General features: G+C 37.1%; 1 protein-coding gene across 1 annotated transcript in view; it reads right to left on the bottom strand.

Annotated features, from left to right (window-relative positions):
• LOC128666937 (cytochrome P450 2F2) overlaps nt 1–25517 on the bottom strand; it is a 122877-nt gene that overhangs the window by 30018 nt on the left and 67342 nt on the right. Inside the window, exons 6-8 of the mRNA XM_053721759.1 lie at nt 21191–21367; nt 17882–18023; nt 5269–5456 (exon numbers count right to left, since the gene is read on the bottom strand). Coding sequence (XP_053577734.1) covers nt 5269–5456; nt 17882–18023; nt 21191–21367 — 507 coding nt within the window. The remainder of the gene's footprint in view (nt 1–5268; nt 5457–17881; nt 18024–21190; nt 21368–25517) is intronic.

Genomic DNA, 25517 nt, shown 5'->3' with positions numbered 1-25517 from the left:
AACTGACATATAAGATGACATTTCTTAAAGGGCCACTGTAAGTAAATATTTTCTATGCCTGTTACTAACTAACTACCCCAAATACGCTTTTTATCAATAGCATTTCATTAACATATCTCTACCATATATCAGAAATCTTGTCTGCAAATTTAATTGTTTTCCAAACCCACTCTGTGGGTATCCTTTGCTCTGTACCAATCCGTTTACAATACCTAGGTTTCAAAATGGCGCTTTAAACACAAAGTTATTGGTTTAAGTATTTTGAACACTCAGTGCTGAAAATAGTGGGCAGGATAACGTGACATCATCGGCGAATAAAAGATATAATTTTTAGAACGTTATGAAACTTCGTTTTGGAGAAAATATAGGTTAGTAGGTTTTAATTAATGTTGATTAACTTTAATATGTTAGTTGTTTATCTTAAAAATTATAACAAAGTAATCCTTTAATGAAAGTGAAATTCAAGAGAAGAAAGAGAAACACTGAATATAGCATGACAGTAAAGAGTTGATTTTAATTTGAATTTTTAAATCTGTATCTGATTTATGACGGTTTAATGTTAGGTGGGCTATCCCTTTGAGCTATGATCTTAAGATTATATTGAATCAAACATCATTCGGTTTTCAAAATCATTGTCTAAAATATTACACTGTGTGTCCTAATGTCAGCGTCAATGTTTATCTTTAATACTAAATACACATATACATACTTTCAAAGCATAATACACAATGTAACAAATGGCACTTACAAGTCAGAACTGATGAGTGATCAATGGCAGAAGTATCGAGCAACTTGATTCGTTAGTGATAGTATAAAATGTATATTTAAATTTGATTGGATGATGTCATAAATCATGTGATTATGCATATCCCAATCAAAAGTGGTTGAAAAAGTCACTACTGTGTGGGTTGTCCATGAGTATTGCGTCATATCTGGTGCAAAAAGTGTTGCGTCATATTTGGTGAGAAGTACAGAGTGGGACTTGTATTACATGCCTTAAACAAAAATAAAAAAAGGAAGTTAGCTATATTATGTTATGTATTTATTTCATTTTTATCTCTATATCTACCAGTGCACCACGTTTGGAGCAATAATAGTGTCCCCTTGCTTTGTAATTAGAGACAAAGATGTAACATAATCCATAAGTAGTTTTTATCCCTATATCTACTAGTGTGTCAAAATTGAAGCAATACTTTGCACCGAATTTGGAGCAATAATATTGTTTTATTTAGAAAAAGTACAGAATTTTAATAAAGTTTCTAATTTACTTGATTTCTAAGGCATTCGCGGCCTCAAGGGTGGCGGTTTGAACGATAGTTACGCTGCATCGGAATAGACGCAACCGTACCTGCTGAATGTTTGTTACATTTGGAAAAAGGTCAAATAGAGTCAAATGTGAATTTAAAAAATATGGGATGACGCAAGCATCGATCTGCGTCGGATTGCGATCGCGGGAACGTATATTACGTTGCACATTTCAACATTAGACAAACTTGACGCTTTGTTAACTACGGCAAATCAATCTGGCGTCAAATTCGACGCAGGATTCAAGCATATTATCAGTTGAAGCTTTGATAAATCAAGGCCTCTGTCTGAATCATGAAATAAAAATTTGGGGTTTCATGTTCCTTTAAAGTGTAGCACTGCATAATCAACAAATACATGACAACAACTTAATGCAATAACACTTAGGGCTAGATTACAAGTGGAGCACTAAATTGTTTGCCTGTTTGCGGGCGCGCGATAATTAACCAGCCATTACAAGCTGGTTATTGCTACCGTAAGCTCGTGGTAGCAATTAGCGCTTATAAAAATTTACCAGAGATCAGATCTCTGGTTAATTTTATAAATGTGCCCAAAATACCCCCCAAATACTCTGTAGTGTATTTTATTAAAAAATAAAGATAGCAACATCTTTATTTTTTAATACAATTACTGCAGCAGGCAGTATTTTGGGGTTAAAGTTGGCTGGTCTGCCTTTACATTGCGGTCTATGGGAACTGTGTGTTCCCAGTAAATATATATTGATATGCTTATATACATTTATGTTTATCTGTTAATATGTATATACACATATTAACACATAAATATATAAGTATATAATCATATACATATATATTTACAATTGCTGTAATCGCTGAACTACTTACCCCCTTTGCATGCTCTGAAGTTCTGATGCCGTCTCTGCCGTCTCTCCCATAGAAGCCTATGGAAGCGTGCTCTTGTGAGCGCAATGCAAAGTTTCCAGCATTGCGAACGCACGGTCGCGTTCACATTGATGCCAACTTGTAATACCAGCGCACATTAGCTAGCGTGCACTGGTGTTACAAAGTGGAGCGCAAATATCTCTTTCATGAAAGCGATATTAAGCTCTCCACTTGTAATCTGGCTCTTAATTGGAATTTCGATTGAGCTACTTTTTCTCTTTAATTTCCCTGTACCACAGGAGAACAGCCTGACAGTCACAGACTCATATACATAAATGGGATGTGATTTTTTTGATGATTCTAAGAGAACAAAGTAAATGTAATAATTGAACTAAGTAGGAATGTATTTTTTAAATTGCATGTTCTATCTAAAGGGGCACTGTTTTCAAAAACATTATTTCATTCATATGAAAGAGCTTCCAAGCATTTGTCTTAAAAAATAAAAATATATTTTTTTTTAATAAAATTTAAACTAACACAGCATTATCAATTTAGTGATTTCTACTAAAGCTTACTGGCTGATATATATTTCCTGTTAATGCTTACTGGCTAATATATATTTCCTGTTAATGCTTACCGGCTAATATATATTTCCTGTTAATGCTTATGGATGATATATACTTCCTGTTAATGCATACTGGCTGATTTAAACTTCCTGTAAATGCTTACTGGCTGATATATACTTCCTGTTAATGCTTATGGATGATATATACTTCCTGTAAATGCTTACTGGCTGATATATATTTCCTGTTAATGCTTACTGGCTAATATATATTTCCTGTTAATGCTTATGGATGATATATATTTCCTGTAAATGCATACTGGCTGATATATACTTCCTGTTAATGCTTATGGATGATATTACTTCCTGTAAATGCTTACTGGCTGATATATATTTCCTGTTAATGCATACTGGCTGATATATACTTCCTGTAAATGCATACTGGCTGATATATAAAAATAAAAAAAACTTTAATAAAATGTAAACTAACACAGCATTATCAATTTAGTGATTTCTACTAAAGCTTACTGGCAGATATATATTTCCTGTTAATGCTTACTGGCTGATATATATTTCCTGTTAATGCTTACTGGCTGATATATATTTCCTGTTAATGCTTGCTGGCTAATATATATTTCCTGTTAATGCTTAATGGATGATATATACTTCCTGTAAATGCTTACTGGCTGATATATATTTTCTGTTAATGCGTGCTGGCTGATATATATTTCCTGTTAATGCGTGCTGGCTGATATATACTTCCTGTAAAACCGTACTGGTTGATATATTTCCTGTTAATGCTTACTGGCTGATATATACTTCCTGTAAATGCTTACTGGCTGATATATATTTCCTGTTAATGCTTACTGGCTGATATATATTTCCTGTTAATGCTTGCTGGCTAATATATATTTCCTGTTAATGCTTAATGGATGATATATACTTCCTGTAAATGCTTACTGGCTCATATATATTTTCTGTTAATGCGTGCTGGCTGATATATATTTTCTGTTAATGCGTGCTGGCTGATATATATTTACCGTTAATGCCTGCTGGCTGATATATACTTCCTGTAAATGCTTACTGGCTGATATATATTTCCTGTTAATGCTTACTGGCTGATATATACTTCCTGTAAATGCTTACTGGCTGATATATATTTCCTGTTAATGCTTACTGGCTGATATATACTTCCTGTAAATGCTTACTGGCTGATATATTATTTCCTGTAAATACTTACTGGCTGATATATATTTTCTGTAAATGCTTACTGGCTGATATATACTTTCTGTTAATGTTTACTGGCTGATATATACTTCCTGTAAATGCTTACTGGCTGATATATACTTTCTGTTAATGCTTACTGGCTGATATATACTTCCTGTTAATGCTTACTGGCTGATATATACTTTCTGTTAATGCTTACTGGCTGATATATACTTCCTGTAAATGCTTACTGGCTGATATATTATTTCCTGTAAATACTTACTGGCTTATATATATTTTCTGTAAATGCTTACTGGCTGATATATACTTTCTGTTAATGCTTACTGGCTGATATATACTTCTTGTAAATGCTTACTGGCTGATATATTATTTCATGTAAATACTTACTGGCTGATATATATTTTCTGTAAATGCTTACTGGCTGATATATACTTTCTGTTAATGCTTACTGGCTGATATATACTTCCTGTAAATGCTTACTGGCTGATATATTATTTCATGTAAATACTTACTGGCTGATATATATTTTCTGTAAATGCTTACTGGCTGATATATACTTTCTGTTAATGCTTACTGGCTGATTTATACTTCCTGTTAATGCTTACTGGCTGATATATACTTCCTGTTACTGCTAACTGTCTGATTTATACTTCCTGTTAATGCTTCCTGTAAATGCTTGACTGATAGACACTTGGTATTAGCGCTATTTGTCTTATAGCGAATGTGCAGTATCTAATTAGCCACAGAGCAGTAGTAGAAACCACACAACTTATACTGCTGTATTCAGTAGTGGACCTACTTAAAGGGCCAGTAAACCCACAAAATAATGTTATATAATTCTGCACATAGCTTAGCGCCATTTTTCTACCTGAAAGGATTTCAGTGAAAAATTTCTAAGAAAGTTACTTTTACAGTACTCTGGCTCTACTGAGCGGGTCTGTTTGTTTTCCCTAAGCGCATAAGGCACGCTGTCGATTAAACTCAATGTAGCTCGTTCCTGCTACCAGACCAGAGTGGGAGCGAGTTACATTAAGTTTAATGGGGCAATCGGGCCGGCTGTGAATAGACAGCGTGCTCGATGCGCTTAGGGAAAACAAACAGACCCACTCAGTAGAGCCAGGAGTGGCGTACTGTAAAAGTAACTTTTGTAGCAATTTTTCACTGAAATCCTTTCAGGTAGAAAGATGGCGCTAAGCTAATGTTATATAATTCTGCACTATTTGCAGAATTATATAACATTATTTTGTGAATTTACTGGCCCTTTAACAAAGGGCCCTGGTGCAATATTTTTGCAAACTATAGTGGATTGGTAAAGGGTCCTTAGTTACTGACCTTGGGAAGATAATATCCTCGGAATATGATATCTTTTGAAATACTGTGTGGGAGGCTAAGGGGAATTACATCAGAAAACCTCATGATCTCATGAATGGTTGCCTCTGTATAGGGCATCTTGGATCTATCTTCAAAAGATGGACTTCGGTCTCTCCCCAAAACGCAGTCAATCTCTTCTTGCATTTTCTCTGCACATAAATAATGCAGATGACAAATAATCAGATGACTTTCTGAGTATCTTGTGAGTATTAAAGGGACAGTTAACACCTTGTAATTAAAACAATTTTCTTATAATCGATTAAAGGTATATAAAACTCTGACTTTTTTTTTTGTAATTCAGACAATGCATACAATATTAGAAAAGTTTCCAATGATCAAATTTTCTTCTTTCCCACGGTTTTCTTTGTTGAAAAAATACCTAGTTAGGTGTCTGGAGCACTAAATGGCAGGAAATAGTGCTAATATCTAGTGGTCTAGCAAATAGATAATATTATTGCAAAGCTGATGCATGCTTCTTAGTTTATGTCCCTGATTTTTAACAAAAGATACCAAGAGAACAAAGAAAATTTGATAAGTGTTATAGAAAATTGTTTCAAATCGTATGCTCTATATAAATCATGTATGAACATTTTTGTTAAACCTTTTTTCGCCCCAGTGCTGAGACAATTTTTAGCTTTTTTTGCTACCTACATTTAAACCCTATTTTAAGTAAAATTTGAGTGAGTGTCCCGCACAAATGATATATAGGGGCATGCCCCCGAAGACTCGCCGGAAACCGAAGTTATGAAGCAGCGGTCTAAAGACCGCTGCTCCATAACTTGTCCTCCTGCTCTGAGGTGGCGGACAGAAATTAACCCGATCAAATACGATCGGGTGGATTGACACCCCCTGCTAGCGTACGATTGGTTGCGAATCTGCATGGGGCGGCATTGCAATAGTAGTTCACAGGAACTGCTGGTGCAATGATAAATGCTGACATCGTATGCTGTTCGAATTTATTGATGTGCAGCGGATATGATTACGCTACTTTGTATCATGTCTGCTCGCACATTGGTAAATATACCCCATTGTTTTTTTCAGCAGGTCCAGCAGATTCACAATATACAATTATTATATTTATAATTCATGGTATATGAAACAGCTGAGGCAAAAACTGTAAAAAAAATATATATATATTTTTTTTGCATAGATTTTAGTAAATAATATTGAAAATAGCCAAGTGACCATTGCTGTTACTGTGATCACCTTACTAAACTGTCATCAAAGGTAGCCACATGTGAAATAGAGGCCAATACAGGCTTTTGGGGTTATAATGTAGATTGGAGAGGCCCCACTGTGCAGTACAGAAATAAAAGCATTTATTTTTCTTGCACGGTGTTCAGTGTTACCCCAGTGTTCACCTTACTATATAAACAAAATTCATTTTTTTTTTTGAGAGACGAATTTAATTGAACATTACTGTTGCACAATATAAATTTCCTTTTTTGTACAGTTCCTCCGTTGGCATTTCTCAGATCACCAAAAAAACTGGTCTGACCTGTTACCTTTGGGCAGAGTTCGCTTGTAATAGTGCTATTAAAGCTTCCTGACAGTTGTCCCCATTCATGGCGAACTATGGGTTTGTCATCCATGTTGCCCAATTCGTTAATATCTCAGGGTATTCCATCTTTGGAGGAGCATCTCTAGCAACTCCATTCAACTTGGGTGCAGATTCAGCAGCATTATTGACTTTCGTATGTCCAGAGGTAGTGCACAGTATTTAGTTCACTGGAGGGGTTACGGTCCAGAGGAGCGTTCATGGGTTCCCTCCTCTGATGTTAATGCTCCCACCCTCCTTCTTCTTCCATGCCCATTTCCCTAATAAGCCTTTTTTCCTCCCATGTTAGAGGGGTCATTGAGGGGAGGGTACTGTCAGGGTTTCATCTTGATTTCAATAGTTATTTGTTGCTTTTTATCTTGGCTGCAATTTTGACTCACCTGTTCTCCTTGCCTGAAGCAGAGTGTGTAACACTGCTCACTACTCCCAGTCTCCCTCATATGGCCAAACTGGAGAACATCAGAGAAAGAGAGGCTGCATTCCCAGGGCTGTCTTTAATATTGACTGGACCCTGGGCAAAAAAATTATTGGGCCCCCCCATGCAATTTCGCTCTCCACCCCAACATCCCAAAAAACATCTAAATCAATTTTTTTTTTCAATTATTAGCCCAGCAGTGGATCATCCACTGCTGGGCTAATCATTTTACATTTTTTAAATACATTGCAATATGTGAAACTGGACCTAAGCAGAACTAATAAGTAAATAAATATATACATTCCTCCACTGTGGATTCATTTAATATTCTTTTGAATGTGATTCTAGTGTGAGGTTAGCTGGCTAAAGAGATTTAGGGCAGCAAACAGGAGCAAAGCAAGGTAAAGACTGAGGAGGAAGCATGGAGGTGCAGACAAAAATAAGTTTACTGACTGGAACAGCAGAACTACTATGGGAATCTGTAAAATCTGAGACAGAGAGAAAACAAAAACTATAAAAATAAAACTTACATTAATCTGTGAAGTATCAGCATGACACTATACATCAGCCACAGCAGCACATGTCACTTCTTTGCTAGGAACAAGTTCCCTCTCACCCTGCACTAGACAATGCTGCATGGGGAGTGGCGTGTGTGCACTCACTTATTCTTCCCACTGACACCTTTCTACAAAGCACTGTTCCCCTAACAAACTTCAGTTAGTTGATCTTAGGGCCACAGCAGAAAGAGCAGGGCTAAGGGGACCAGCAGACAGGATACTGTCTTTCCAAGGCTGCATGGATACAGTGTGGGATGAGTCACACAGCCTCAAGACTGAAGAGAGCAGTGTATGCAACTGCACAGATGCTCAAATCCTCATGTCCTTGCTGCTCCAGCTTTCTGCTGCATGCGCCTACAGTCAGCCCTACCCAGAAACAATCCCCACCACCAGAGCAGTGACCTTGTAACAGTGGTAACACCAGTAGGACCTTTTCTGATGCAGTGGGAATGGCTGGATACCAAGTTAAGGCTTTGCATTCAGTGCTGCACAGTGCACATCTAAAACAGCACATGGCAATAGCTTGGCATGTCACATGACACCGGCACGGTCTGGCACAGTTTAAAAAAAATATATATATATATATATAAACAGAGTACTTTTGACTGTGACAGTATTAGGATTGAATGTGTGTGCTCCCCATGTCACATCAGCAGTCTGGTATGAACCATAAAAAAAAAAAAAAAAAAAAATTTTTTTTTTTTTTTTAAGGACTCTTGGGCCCCTCAACAGAAACTGGGCCCAGGGCAGCTGCCCCTTTTGCCCTGTGTTAAAGACGGTCCTGTGCATTCCCAGGATGATGATGTAATCACTCTCTATTTAACTGCCACAGTCATGTTTGCCATTGCCCTTTTGTGTACTCTGATCTCTCTGTGAGTTCCCGTCTCTGTGTAAACCTGGCTTGTTTGATGTCCTTTCTGGTTCCTGATCGCTGGCTAGTTCCTGACTTCGCTGATCTTCTTATTCCTGACCCCGGCTCGTCTGACTAGTCACTTTGGTTTCTAACTATATGCTCTGACTTTGAGGCCTATGTATCAACGTGTCAACCGCAAATACGCCAGATTGATCCAACCTAATTATCAAAGCCTCAAGACCGGTAAAAGTTGAAATTTGTGACGTAACATACGATCTGTCGGTCTCAATCCAGATCGATGCTTACGTCATTACAGATGTTCTGAATACACATTCGGCTCTATCTGACACTTTTTCCCAGTTATCAAACTTTTAACAGGTACGCTCAAGGCTATTCGGACAAAGCGTACCAGGTTTTCAATCCGCCACCCTGGAGGCCACGGATGCCATAGAAATCAATGGGAGTCTGAAAGCAGCGAAAGCTTATGTTTGATGCTGCAAGACAAATAAATATAACCCATTGATTTCTATGGTAGAAAACAAGTAACGTTTACACCTAACACCCTAACATAAACCCCGAGTCTAATCACACCTAATCTGCCACCCCAACATTGCTGCAACCTAAATAAAATGTATTAACCCCTATCCCGCTGCTCCCGACCCTGCCGCAACATAATTAAAGTTATTAACCCCTATCCCGCCGCTCCCCACCACCTCCGCCACTAAATAAACGTATTAACCCCTAAACATCTGGCCTCCCACATCACTACCACTAACTAAACCTATTAACCACTAAACCGTCAGCCACTCACATCGCCAAAAACTAAATTAAGCTATTAACCCTTAAACCTAACAACCCCCTAACATTAAATCACAATTACAACATCCCTATCTTAATATAAATTAAAACTTACCTGTAGAATTAAAATAAACTATTTTAAACTAATAATTAACCTACCCTAACTGTTATACTGCAATTAAATTAAAATACCAATTAAATAAACTAAATTACATATTAAAGAAACCTAACCCTACTCAAATTATTTAAATACACTATTAAACTTTATTAAAAAAACTAAATTACAGAAAAAAACCCACTAAGTTACAAAAACAAACAAACACTAAATTACGAAAAATAAAAAACCAAATTATCAAAAATAAAAAAGAATTACGCCTAATCTAATAGCCCTATCAAAATAAAAAGCCCCCCCCCCCAAGATAAAAAAAACTCTAGCCTACAATAAACTACCAATGGCCCTTAAAAGGGCCTTTTGTGGGGCATTGCCCCAAAGATAACATCTTTTACATTGCAAAAAAAGACAAACACCCCCCCAACAGTTAAACCCACTACCCAACCAACCAAACCCCAAATAAAAAACCTTTCTAAAATAACCTAAGCTCCCCATTGCCCTGAAAAGAGCATTTGTATGGGCATTGCCCTTAAAAGGGCATTTCGCTCTTTTACATGCCCAGACCCTAATCTAAAAATAAAACCCACCCAAAAAACCCTTAAAAAACCCAATCTAAAAATAAAACCCACCCAAAAAAAACCTTAAAAGATCCACTTACAGTTCTTGAAGTCCCGCTTGAATAATCCATCCAGCTGGAGAAGTCCTCATCCAGGCGGCAAGAAGTCTTCATCTAGACGGCCTCTTCCATCTTCATCCAGCCGGAGAAGTCTTCATCCAGGCAGTAAAAAAGTCTTCATCCAGACGGCATCTGCTATCTTCATCCATCCGGTACGGAGGGGATCCATCCTGAAGACATCTGGCTTGGAGCATCCTCTTCATACGGTTGCCGCCGTAAACTGGAATTTCAATGCAAGGGACGCCATCCAAGATGGCATCCCTTGCATTCCTATTGGCTGAAAGATTTCAATCAGCCAATAGGATTGGAGCTGCTAAAATCCTATTGGCTGTTCCAATCAGCCAATAGGATTTGAGCAGCTGTCATCCTATTGGCTGTTCCAATCAGCCAATAGAATGAGAGCTCAAATCCTATTGGCTGATTGGAATAGCCAATAGAATGAGAGCTGCTCAAATCCTATATCAGATCATGTCCGCTCGCACAATCATAAATAGGCCCCACTGTCTCTAAATCTGTTCCCCTACTTGGACTTTTTATGAACTTCATATTTGTATTTTTTAAATGGTGATCGTATTGTTTTAAGCATTCTGAATTGTATGCCATATTAATTTAAGCATAGGAATTTTAGCATATGTATTGTAGCATATATTCTTGAATTTAAATCTTAATATAGCCTGATACTATACATATATTCAGCTTTTTAGCGCTACAGAAAATTGCCTGGTGTGTCTCATCCACACATCCAGTCTCATTCTCTTCTTAGACTAATACTGAGGGGTTTATTGGGAGGAATACCCTCTTCTGTGGCTTTATATATGTATCTTCCTAGCGCTGTATACATCATCTTTATTTTCTAGTGCTTGTTTTACAATGGACTCTCTCCACATTTAAAATTTAAAACTTGTGTCTGCAATTATTTAATAATGAAAAAGGTTTATACTAGGAAGATTTTATTTCAAATGCATATATCCTTCATGTGTCATCAACGGTTGATTAAAACAACAGTGTATAATATTTGTATAATGATGATTTAATGTTATTACATTTCACATTTATGGTTTGCTTATATTAGTTTAAAACATTAAACCAAATATGTCATTAAAAATTATAAGCATGGCACCTATGTTTCAAAGTAAAATCACATAATTAAAGTGTCTGAGCTATGTTATGTATGATTGAAATGTCAATATTCTGAGATCACTATGACCAGGCTTTTTTTTTAAGAGTGACAAGCTCACTGGCGTATTTTAAAATGTTTTCCTATATATATTTTAAAATGGAAATAGATACAATATCATGTTAAAATCAGAACATATATCAGGTCACCCAATATTTTAAAATGGTCATGCAAACTGATATTTTTCATACCTGATTCAGATATCAAGTTCAATATTAAACAACATTCTAATATTTTGCCTTTTAAAAAATTGTTTTGTGTTGGAAATAGCAATGCACATGGATGAGCCTATCACGCAAGACATCTATGTAATCCAACAAGCATCGGCTAATACGCCTATCTAGATATTTTTTTTCATCAAAGGATATCAAGAGACTGATTCAGATTACATAATATCATTAAATTTAAAGTGGAGTGAAAATCCATGCTTTAATTAAATAATGATCTAAGAAGGAAGTGTTTAAGGTCACTATAACCACACAAAGGTAAATTTTAATAAGGGTCTATTTACCATTTCTTTTTGAGATCCGATTATACAATGCTTTCAACAATATAAAAAACAAAGAAAAAAAATATTTTTCTCAATCCTGCATTCTTATTATTGCGATTGTTACGCATATTGAAAACTAAACTTTTAATGACCAAGATAAATAAAAGGAGCAATTCAACATTAAAGGGACAGTCTAGGCCAAAATAAACTTTCATCATTCAGATAGAGCATGTAATTTTAAACAATTTTCCACTTTACTTTTATCACCAATTTTGCTTTGTTCTCTTGGTTTTCTTAGTTGAAAGCTTAACCTAGGAGGTTCATATGCTAATTTCTTAGACCTTGAACCCCACCTATTTCAGATTGCATTGTAACAGTTTTTCACCACTAGAGGGTGTTAGTTCACGTATTTCATATAGATAACACTGTGCTCATGCACATGAAGTTATCTGGGAGCAGGCACTGATTGGCTAGACTGCAAGTCATTCAAAAGAACTGAAAAAGGGGCAGTTTGCAGAGGCTTAGATACAAGATAATCACAGAGGTTAAAAGTATATTATTATAACTGTGTTGGTTATGCAAAACTGGGGAATGGGTAATAAAGGGATTATCTATCTTTTAAAACAATAAAAATTCTGGTGTAGACTGTCCCTTTAAATATCCAAACAAGCTACAATTGTATTTTAAAATACTGCACAATGCAAACGCCATATTTAGAGCATAATCTTCATGCGCACAAACATATGTGGGATATGCACTGTGTAAATTCTTCATTTGCATTTTTAGATTGCAGTTAAGCTTTATAAAATATATGCCATTAAAAATAAAAATGATATAAATTAATAAGACAAGCAGATTTAACGCATTGATGCAGTGTAGCCTACACAGTGCATCAATAAGTATTAACTTTAAATCTGCTCGTCTTATTTATTGATATCATTTTTGTTTTCATGGATACAGATCAAACTACTAAGAGTATACATGTCATCAAGATTATATTTTTGCGGATGCAAATCTCAATCTCAACCGCTAAGGCATTGAAAGTGTAGTTGACAAGATGCGCAATTTACATTTCTATAGCAACAAAGGTAATGCACATAAACCATTGTTATGTGTGTGCACACAAAAAATTACGTTTTCAAGATGGCGTACGCCAATGTGTAGTTTATAGGTGATCATTACTTTGCAAACATATTGAAAGTGCAGTTGGCAAGATGCACAATTCTCAATGATATATTTATGAATAAAAATAGCATAGACCTTTACATTTTACCTTACAAAAACGCTAGCACAATAAGTTTCATTCTAAATTAAAACAAAAATATATTTGCAATTAAAGTGACATTTTACCATTAAAGTGATTTAAAAAAATAAAATAAAATTGACCTGCATTAAACAATGCCGTACGTCAAAAGAAAACAATACAGTATATTATATAAAATGTGCAATGTGATCCTGTGTAAAAATAAACTATAAAGTTGATATGAATTGTAATTACATTGTTAAAAAAATATTTTACGTTTATTTTTTTTTTTTTTTGATTGGAGAAAGCAGAATAGAAAAAACTAAAATAATATATTATTTAAAATAATCCTACATGATTTGTTTCAAGCGTTCGCCGCACTGAGCTGCTCAGGCAGCCCACGGTAGAATGCTGTTTTGCTTGAGAGGTGACGTTTTTGCCTCTTATCCAATAGCCCCGTGGGAAATCTGGCTTGGCACCCTGTGGAACTGGATTTCCCGCACGCTATTCACTAAGAGGTGGAAACGTCACCTCTTTGCGGCGAACGCTTGAAACAAATAAAGGAGCTTTCTGCATGAAGTATTTTATACAACAACTGTTTAGAATATACTCTGCAAACAATCTGCCTACATAGTCCCTGTCCTATATAAGCCTGTTGAATGTAGAGTATGCGCCACAGGTGTAAGAATACCACATCATCACATTCAAAAATTAAGAAAAAAAAAGGGGGGGGGGGGATTAGTTCCTCTTCCTTCCCCTCTTCCCAGGACAGGGAGGTACTGTAGTGGGTTCAGGCCTCCTCTGTCATGTCCTGTCCTTGGAGATTGTCATGTCCTTGGAGATTGTGGAGGAGGAAACGGAGAAGGAGTACTGTAAGGGGTAGAAGATGGAAAAGTCAGATGGGGAGGAGATGCAGAAGGTAGAGGTAGTGATGCAGGGGCGTCAGAAGGGCCAGAGAGAACTGCTTCTGTAAGAGCGCTCAATGTTTTTCTGAGTGTCTTTTCTGACCTCCGCTTGGAGGAGTCATAATTCTTCAATTATTGTGTTATTGTACATGTTTGAAATCCTGGTCTGTTGCTCTTGTGCCACCCTGGATGCTGACAACTCATGAATAAGACTCCACATTAATTCGACTTCAGATATGTTTGCCGGTATCAATCACTCCTGGGATACCAACGAGTGAAACCTCAGGTGTTCTCCCGCAGCATATCCTCCCACCGACAGTAAGTGAAGAGTGAAGACCTGCGTTGGCTCGCCACCAGTCCTGGAAGCTGCTGCCCGCTCCTTGGCCAGCTTCTTCTTGAGCGCCCTTTTACAATTCTTGTAGCGGTGCTTGATAGAGAGAATGACCCTACTCCTCTCGCCAGACTGCAAACTTTTGACTTTCAACTTGTAATACGATTGCAAACTAGCAAGCGCAATTACTTGTGCATACGAGATTGTGATAATGCTGTTTACGCTCGCCCCCAAAGTGTATTATTTTCCTTATTGTAGAATGATTTTTCCTGTTTCTGCTAGTGGGCTGAACTGAAATTTCTTCTCTAGGTCTGGGGTATTTTGTAAAAATTTTCCCCTGCAGATCTCGCAGTTTTTTTTTGCAAACTTAAAGGTGGCGAGATTGTGTCAAAGTATGCCAAAAACACTCATTACTCCAACAAAAATCACATGTATATGAAAATAGAGGGGATTGTAAGATACTCTATGCTGAAATCAGAGTAATCTTATTAGTTTTGGCTGCAATATTTAGGGCCAGATTACAAGTGGAGCACTAAATATCGCTTTTGCAAAAGCAATATTAGCACTCCACTGACTAATACCAGCAAACGATAATGTGTGCTGGTATTACAAGTTGAACGCAATGCGAACAAGAGCATGCTTCCATAGAACCTAAGCGCAGCAAAGGGGGTAAGTAATGCAGCGATGGCAGTAATATTAAATATATATGTATATGATTATATACATATATATTTATGTGGTAATATGTGTATATACAGATATTAACACATATATGTATATACATAAGCATATTTACTGGTAACATATAGACCGCAATGTAAAGGCACTTTTCAGTGCTGTTTTTTTTTCTAACACCCCACTCCCTCCAACTTTAACCCAAAAATACTGCCTAGTGCAATTATTTTATAAAAAAATAAAAATGCTAATATTTTAAATTTTTAATAAAAGGCACGGCACTGTATTTTAGGAGCATTTGGGACACATTTATACAATTAACTAAAGATCTGGGGCTCCATTACATATGCAGCGTCGCCCGCAAAAGCCGGCGACGCCAGATTTTACGCGATTTTGGTATTACATATACGGCGTAGCATACAAGTTACACGCGTATATTTCACCCTTCGAACGTATTTTTTTTAACCATAGACTAACATAGAACAGACGCGCAATTTGGTATCCAATATACAGCGTAAGGACTTACGCGCGCAGAATTCAGAGAATCTACTCCATTCTTATCTCGCCACAAATTGCAGGCGCAGGAACCCTTGCACTGACTAAAAAAGCAACGTAACTCCCTGGAAGCCTTAACAAACACATACATTTAAGTAGTATCTCAAGGTTAAAGGGACAGTATACTATGATATTGGTTTTTTAAGGTTTATTTGTGTATTTGAAATAGTTTGAAGCCACAACATAATAAAATGGATTGAGCTTGTAGGTACTTTATCACATTGTGGACATATACTTGCTTATTTACTTTAAATTTCTTCTCAAAACAATCAACAATACTTGGAGGAGAGAACAATGGGAAATCATAATTGTATTACCTTCATCTCTTTATATATGTGTTTATATATGAATTTTGAATAGCATAATTACGTGTCACATTTTTATATGATATCGCAGTTCATTTTTACGAGTGTCAGCCTAATTTGCATAAAACTACTCTTTTTTGACACTTTCCGTGGATAAAATACTGGCGTAATTTACTTGCGACGACTAAAATGTGTATTTGCGCACATTTCAGAGGATTGCGAATTTGTCCTACTTACGCCAGTTTAGCATCTAACGGCGCAGTATATGTAATGCCCCAATGTGCGAGGTGAAATTACGGGCGGCACGGGTTCTCACGCTTGCGCCGAAACCTGCGCCGTATATGTAATCGCGCCTCTGATCTCTGGTTAATTTTGTAAGCGCTAATGGCTGATTATTTATCGTGCACGATAAATTAGCGCTTTACTTTTAATCTAGCCCTTAATTTTTAAATTATGCTCCCTGCTAGCTTTGCTTTCCCTAGTGACCTTTTCCTTTCTTTTCCAGCAAGCGCATTAAATTTCTGCAAAAGATATCTCGCAACTCTCAGGTAAAGTCCTGTTTTTTGCTATATATTGTTGAGTGCATTTCCAAATATTTTTTGTGTAACTGTAAAACTGTGTAGAAAATGCAAGCTCACACGGTGTGTCATGCACACTTACTCCAAGCAAATGATACAACTGTAAACAAGTGGCCAATATTACTGATCTGTGAGTGTGCACTGCTTTTGTCACAGGCTGTGAGAAAGGGGTATATAATATTTATCATAGTGCAAGCGGAAAATGAAACGATGTAGCCTATCATGTCTGCTACACATCGACAAATGCCGACAGCATACACTGTCGGCATTTAACATTGCACCAGCAGTTCTTGTAAACTGCTGGTGCAATACTGTCCCCTACAGATTCGCGGCCAATGAGCCGCTTGTATTCGATCGGGTTGATTTCTGTCCGCGGCCTCAGAGCAGGCGGACAAGTTATGGTGCAGCGGTCTTTAGACCACTGCTTCATAACTTCTGTTTCCGGCGAGCCTGACATTAAACAATAAATAAATGCTAGATATAATAATGTATTCAATGCAAAGATTAACCTGAGAATAATTTATACACATAATTGTTAAAATTATTTTAATTGTTTAAATATTGAAGATATAAGTTTAAATGTTTAGTTTCTATAAAGTAATGGATATTCACCATTGTTTTAGATGGGAGTCATGATGGATTGGAACTGAGGACTACACGTTTTTCCATCTATAGCGAATTTTGTTTTAAAGAGGAAATGCCATGATGTAAAATGACACTAAAGTAAAACTTAAAGGGACACTGAACCCAAATTTTTTCTTTCGTGATTCAGATAGAGCATGACATTTTAGGCAACTTTCTAATTTACTCCTATTATCAAATTTTCTTTATTCTCTTGGTATCTTTATTTGAAATGCAAGAATGTAAGTTTAGATGCCGGACCATTTTTGGTGAACAACCTAGGTTGTCCTTGCTGATTGGTGGATAAATTCATCCACCAATCAAAAACTGCTGTCCAGAGTCCTGAACCAAGAAAAAAAGCTTAGATGCCTTCTTTTTAAAATAAAGATAGCAAGAGAACGAAGAAACATTGATAATAGGAGTAAATTAGAAAGTTGCTTAAAATTGCATGCTCTATCTGAATCACGAAAGAAAAAAATTGGGGTTCAGTGTCCCTTTAAGCTTTCACGATTCCGATAAAGTATGCAGTTTTAAGAGACTTTCCAGTTAACATCAATTCTGAAATGATGCACAGTCTTTTTTATGCACTCTTTCTGAGGCACTAGCTACTACTAAGGGTCCATAAATATATTAACACATCTCATATATATATATTATTTCTGTAAAAAATATTTTACACACATACACACATATAATTTCAGTGAAAAAACATTCAATGGATTTACCTGCTACCTCTGGGTACTTCATAAGAATCAAGATCCCATATCTCAGAGTTGTACTGACTGTCTCTGTTCCACCAAAGAGAAAATCTTGTACGGTCATGATTAGTGAGTTCCTGTAAAAAGCAGGATCAGAAATGTCTTTTTCCTGAAAAACACAACATACTCTAGTCTTTAATAAGTGTGACTATAACTGGAAGTCAAAATTAAACTTTAATTTACAATTTAAAAAAAAAATCAAGTTTACTTCGTTCATTAAATTTACCTTTCTCTTGGTGTTCTTTGTTTAAGTATAAATCATTGCAGGCTCAGGAGCATGCACGTGTGTTGAGCACTATATAAAAGCAATGTGTGTGGAAAAGTTACACAAGCTACATGTAGCTCTAGTTGAAACATCCAGTGCTGAGTTGATCATAAAAGTAGTTTACTGTATTTTTTTTAACTGTATACTTCACCTGAATCATAAAATATGAATTATTTATACTTAAATGCACCTTAATTTATTAAAGGATATTATAATTTCCAAAATCTGCTAGGATGTGGGAGATTAAAAGATTTCAGACATTGGCCCGCTGGCAATAAGTAGGTGGGGCCTCATGCAGAGGGCGGGGTTATGGGCTTTCTGTGAGCTTGTCTTGTGGTCTGTGGTCATATCTGGGTGGAGATTGTGCAGAGCTTGGTCAGTCCCTTAAAACTGGGTAGGAAGTGGGAACACCTACTAACCAATAAAAATCCTGCAGGATACAGTGTGTTTGACTCTAAGACTCCTACAATAAATGTGTATACTAATCAATTGGCTTTATCTAAACAGTCTTATTTTCTACAACTGATCTTTGGAACTAATTCCTAAAAATAAAAAAGCCAGCAATTTATTCTCCCACCAGAATACTCACATCTAAGAACATGATAGCCAGTTGCTGTATATATTTAACTCTCATTTATAAACTCTCCAAAGAGGTAAGTTTTATTGGTAAACAATTTGGTGACTGTACCTAAAGGTTGTTGAACCAGAATGATAAAATCCAGATGTAGCTTCTGTTTGAGGCAGATTTACACATTTTTAAGGCCCCAGAGACAAATCAAAAAATTAAAGGGACAAAATACCTAATTGCTAAATCACTTGAAAATTATACAGAATAACTGTTAAAAATATCACATAAAGATCTTTCTGAAAAAGGAAGGCCTAAAAAATCCTTTAGTTTACCAGAGTAAGTGTTCTTTGATCTAGAGCTACTAATTTTACTGAAATCCGACAAAAAAACAATCAGCTTCATCAGTGCTGATGTCACACTTTGTTTTTCTGTGACCTCATGGGATCTTACCGTAATCTTGAAATATTTCATAGTAAACTTTAAACTGAGAAGAAATATAAAGTGACTGGACCAACACATGCAAGATGCACACTCAATTTCAAATACAATGACTAGCACCCTGACTGGATGCTTAAAGTCCCTTTACAGTGGGATGTGGCTACTAAGGAAATGTTCAGGTAAAATATCTTGGGTTTCATATCCCTTTAATGACCTATATCCAGATTTCACCTCCTCCTAAAATATCCGATGCTGCAGCCTAAGGCAAATCTTTATGATGAGTTACCAGATTTCACCTACTTGCAAATAATATAACATATAATCCCACAAACAGGAGGAAGGCATCAAGGTAAGAGTCAACGGTACTGTTTCATCTAGTTTTCCAATATCAAATGGCACTAGGCAAGGATGGCCACTGTCCCCTCTTCTTTTTGTTTTAACAATAGAGCTACTGGCATGTAATTATTAGAAACAATTCTTCCATTCAGGGCCTTAAAATAGGTCAGACTGAATACAAAATATCTTTATTTACTGACAATATTCTTTTAACTTTGTCTTCTACTACCTCTTTGGTTAAATCTTTAATGTCTTTGTTTACCAGTTCTTGGGCACGTGTAGAGAAAATGGGGAGTCATGCCCTGGTAGTTTCCAATTAACAGATTAACTACTGTACTACTTTACACCACAAGTACGAATAATAATTCAATGCTTTCATGCTTAGACATCTAAATTTAATATAGCTGAAGCCAAACTGACAGCTGAAGTTGCTTTGAATGCTATAGCTTCTCTTTTATGGTATAAATGACCTACAGGTCATTTATACCAGAAAACAGAAGCTATTAAATGAGGACCAAAATAGCTCAGCAGCTAACACTATGGAATGGAATCCATCAAGGATGCAGCCTCTTTTACCTCTCTTTGGCCTTAACAGAAGAGAGCTTACCTGTAGTATATATCATTCTGATCACATCTATAAGGACAGTCCAGCCTTGAAATACCAGACAATGGTCCTCTGACAGAAATAATTCTAAAGCTAGCCCCCAAAATAAATCTTGCCCTCTACTAGCTTCATCAATGTATTCACAGTGGATAAGGTGTCTACATCTGGTTGCCCACCATTATGGAAACAAAATCACAAAGGATCATCTAGTTTAAAAAACTTTGTGTTCCTTAAAAACATATCTGTTGCGGGTTGTGTACAACTGTGTCTCTACTACTCATGTTTTCTCTCTCCCTCAACTCCCCCATGTACTTCCTTTAGAATGTAAGCTCATAAGTCTACTTGTCCTGTTCATTATTTTATGGTTTACAGCTCAGAGTGACTCAATGGCAGGGCCCTCTACCATTATGATTTATGTAAATGTCTCCCAATTATTTTACTCCATAACAGTATGCTTAATGTTACAGCACTGCGTAATATGTTGGCTCTTTAAAAAGTAATAGTAATAATAATAATACAAAAAAACAAACAATCAAATAAGGATGGACAGAGCCTAGTTATTTGATAATATATTTTGCAGATTTTATTGATAGCCTTAGCCAATGGGCTCTATTTAACAAGCTCCGTATGGAGCTTGATGGCCCCTGTTTCTGGCGAGTCTTCAGACTCACCAGAAACAGCAGTTATGAAGCAGCGGTCACAAAGACCGCTGCTCCATAACCTGTCCGTCTGCTCTGAGCAGGAGGACACACATCGCCAGAAACCAACCCGATCGAGTACGATCAGGCTGATTGACACCCCCCTGTTGGTGGCCTATTGGCCGCGAGTCTGCAGGGGGCGGCGTTGCACCAGCAGCTCTTGTGAGCTGCTGGTGCAATGCTGAATACGGCGAGCGTATTGCTCGCCGTATTCAGCGAGGTCTGTCAGACCTGATCCGCAGTGTCGGATCAGGTCCGACAGACCTTGATAAATAGAGCCCAATATGTGTAATGTACATTATCTGAACAATATTTAAATACAGCATAAGTATGAGAGATGGGCATTTGGGGAAAGTTTTGTCCTCACCTGCTGGATCATCATGAGGAAACAGTCGATGAAATCCCGAGGGCAGTTTTGGTCAAATGTCTCCTCATGGTACTTAATGCTTTCCTCAATATCATCTGTAATAAGTTGAAAGTTTTTGTGGATGTTCCTATGTGGGCCAGGTAAATGATCCATAAGACCTGGATACATATTGTAGAGCTTAGAGAAAAGGAGAAAGTCACTTAATCTGCAACAAAATTCTCACAAATGATCAAAAACGCAATGACATAGAGATAAATCACACACGTTTTTAAATATTGTATTGTAATGTAGGTGTCTAACATCCAGAACCCTGCATAGCTAGATAAACAGCTCTCAAAATAACATTTGCACTTCATAGTACTGATCAGACCTCTTGGACAATCTCATCAGCGGAGAGCAGAGGGACATGAAACCTAAATTTTTTTTTCATTATTCATATAAAACATGAATTTTTAAATAACTTTCTAATTTGCTTCAATTATTTAATTTGCTTTGCTCACTTATTATCCTTTGTTAAAAAGCATTGCTCAGGCTCAGGAGTCGCAATGCACTACTAGGAGCTAGTTGCCGATTGGTGGCTGCACATATATGCCTTTGTCATTTGCTCACTCGATGTGTTCAGTTATTAGCTCCCTGTAGAAGATTGCTGCTCCTTCAACAAAGGATACCAAAAGAACATAGCACATTTGATAACAGAAGAAAATTAGAAAGCATGCTCTGTTTGAAACATGAAAGAAAAAAAATTTGAATTTGATGTTCCCTTTAAACACAAAGGGCTAGATTGCAAGTGACGTGCTAACTGTTTCGCGTGAGCGATATTGGCTTTTTGCATGTGTTGGAAATAGCGCACATATCACAAGTTGAAAGTAAATGCGAACGCACGATGCGCAATTGCATTTTACCCTCATCGAGTTAGAGCGATTGAAACTTGTGTAAAGGGTAGTGTGTTTAAAAAAGTTGCACTAAACACAACACAAATACTTTTAAAATTACAGTTACACTCATATAAACACTATCTGATAAAAATTATTTATATACATTTTATAAAAAAAGTTATAAGGGCTAAAATGTATATGGTATATGACTAGGTCTGCAAATAACTGCAAAGGGCATGTAGATGTATGTATATATATATACATACATCTACATGATTAAATATATGTATGTATATACAGTATATATATATATATATATATATATATATATATATATATATATATATATATATATATATATATATATATATATATATATATATATATATATATATATAGACGGATTGAAGAAAGTGCACTCCACAGGACTTACTTGTTGATCCACTTTATTGTGAACGTTTTTGAGGTTGTTTTGTCTGTCTGAGGACGAGCCGGTCAGGCTCGAAAACGTTCACAATAAAGTGGATCAAAAAGTAAGTCCTGTGGATTGCACTTTCTTCAATCCGTCTATACATATTGTTTGTGCACCCAAGGCAGCTGATTGACCAGCTTGGAGTGCACTTTGTCTACAAATATATATATATTATCCCACAAAAGTGAGTACATCCCTCACATTTTTGTAAATATTTTATTATATCTTTTCATGTGACAACACTGAAGAAATTACACTTTGCTACAATGTAAAGTAGTGAGTGCACAGCCTGTATAACAGTGTAAATTTGCTGTCCCCTCAAAATAACTCAACACACAGCCATTAATGTCTAAACCGTTGGCAACAAAAGTGAGTACACCCCTAAGTGGAAATGTCCACCATTATTTTCCAGCACTGCCTTAACCTTCTTGGGCATGGAGTTCATCAGAGCTTCACAGGTTGCCTCTAGAGTCCTCTTCCATTCCTAAATGACATCACAGAGCTGGTGGATGTTAGAGACCTTGCACTCCCCCACCTTCCATTTGAGGATGCCCCACAGATGCTCAATAGGGTTTAGGTCTGGAGACATGCTTGACCAGTCCATTAGCTTTACCCCAGCTTCTTTAGCAAGGCAGTAGTCATCTTGGAGATGTGTTTGGGGTCATTAACATGTCGGAATACTACCCTGCGTCCCAGTCTTTGAAGGGGGGGGATCATGCTCTGCTTTAGTATGTCACAGTACATGTTGGCATTAATGGTTCCCTCAATGAACTGTAGCTCCCCAGTGCCGGCAGCAGTCATGCAGGCCCAGACCATGACACTCCCACCACCATGCTTGACTGTAGGCAAGACACACTTGTCTTTGTACTCCTCACCTGGTTGCCGCCACACACCCTTGACATCATCTGAACCAAATAAGTTTATCTTGGTCTGATCGAACCACAGGACATGGCTCCAGTAATCCATGTCCTTAGTCTGCTTGTCTTCAGCAAACTGGGCTTGCGGGCTTTCTTGTGCATCATCTTTAGAAGAGGCTTCCTTCTGGTACAAGAGCCATGCAGGCCAATTTGATGCAGTGTGCAACGTATGGTCTGAGCACTGACAGGCTGACCCCCCACCCCTTCAACCTCTGCAGCAATGCTGGCAGCACTCATAAGTCTATTTCCCAAAGACAACCTCTGGATATGACGCTGAGCACGTGCACTCAACTTCTTTGGCCGACCATAGCAAGGCCTGTTCTGAGTGGAACCTGTCCTGTGAAACTACTGTATGGTATTGCCCATCATGTTGCAGCTCAGTTTCAGGGTCTTGGCAATCTTCTTATAGCCTAGGCTATCTTTATGAAGAGAAACAATTCTTTTTTTTCAGATCCTCAGAGAGTTCTTTGCCATGAGGTGCCATGTTGAACTTCCAGTGACCAGTATGAGAGAGTGTGAGATAACACCAAATTTAACACACCTGCTCCCCATTCACACCTGAGACCTTGTAACACTAACGAGTTACATGACACCGGGGAGGGAAAATGGCTAATTGGACCCAATTTGGACATTTCCGCTTAGGGGTGTACTCACTTTTGTTGACAACGGTTTAGACATTAATGGCTGTGTGTTGAGTTATTTTGAGGGGACAGCAAATTTACACTGTTATACAGGCTGTACACTCACTACTTTACATTGTAGCAAAGTGTCATTTCTTCAGTGTTGTCACATGAAAAGATATAATAAAATATTTACAAAAATGTGAGGGGTGTACTCACTTTTGTGGGATACTGTACTTATGTATTTATTGGATCAGGATGAATTCAATCCACCACATTACGACCGCTACTTCTTAACTTCCTCCAAAGTAGCATGCGCTGCTTAATAAATGGAGTCATAAACGTCATTCATTGTAATTTTTTTTGTGGGAAGTGGGAGTTTTAATATAGCAATGTCCACTAATTATTATGTATAATAACAAGATTGTTTAAATTGTATTAAAGGACCATTAAATTCAAAATCAATTCATAAAATATTCATTTATTGAAAACATAACATTATTTATTGGAATGTACACATTGGCCCCTATTTAACAAAGGTCTTGCGGACCTGATTCGACAGTGTGGATCAGGTCCTTAAGACCTCGCTGAATGCGGAGAGCAATACGCTCTCCGTATTCAGCATTGCACCAGCAGCTCACAAGAGCTGCTGGTGCAACGCCGCCCCCTGCAGACTCGCAGCCAATGGGCCACCAGCAGGGAGGTGTCAATCAACCCGATCGTACTCGATTGGGTTGAATTCCGGCGATGTCTGTACGCCTGCTCAGAGCAGGTGGACAGGTTATGGAGCAGCGGTCTTTGTGACCGCTGCTTCATAACTACTGTTTCTGGCGAGCCTGCAGGCTCGCCAGAAAAACGGGGCATCAAGTTCCATTCGGAGCTTGATAGATAGGCCCCCATTATCTCTATAGTAATTTGCTCACTTAAGGTGGATTCTCATCAGCAATCATGATAGGAAAAAAATAATAATTTTGCAATAGCAGTGTGCATACCAGGTAGTTAGATTATATATATATATATATATACACACACACACACACAATGTGGCCGATTTATCAAGCTCTATAAGATGCCCCTTGTTTCCGGCGAGCCTTTAGGTTATTTGTATTTTATAAATACACATATATTTTGTGATATACTGTGATATTTAATTTTTTAATAATAAACTATAGTAATCATATTATACCTTGTTTATTAGGTGCTGCATACATTTGATCAGTATATATGATATACATACACACACACATATAATATACACAAATACACACGCATATACACATAAACACACAAACCCATGCACACACATGCACATACACACACATGCACAGTTACACTCAAACACACATGCAGTACATATATACACACACATATACACACACATAGACATTGGACATACACATACACATTTATAAACAAAAAACACATGCACAAGAGGGAGTGGAT

This window comes from Bombina bombina, chromosome 7 (assembly GCF_027579735.1).
Source record: "Bombina bombina isolate aBomBom1 chromosome 7, aBomBom1.pri, whole genome shotgun sequence".
NCBI lineage: Eukaryota > Metazoa > Chordata > Amphibia > Anura > Bombinatoridae > Bombina > Bombina bombina.
The sequence above is the reverse complement of the archived record's forward strand: the minus strand, read 5'-3'. Positions and strand labels throughout refer to the sequence as shown.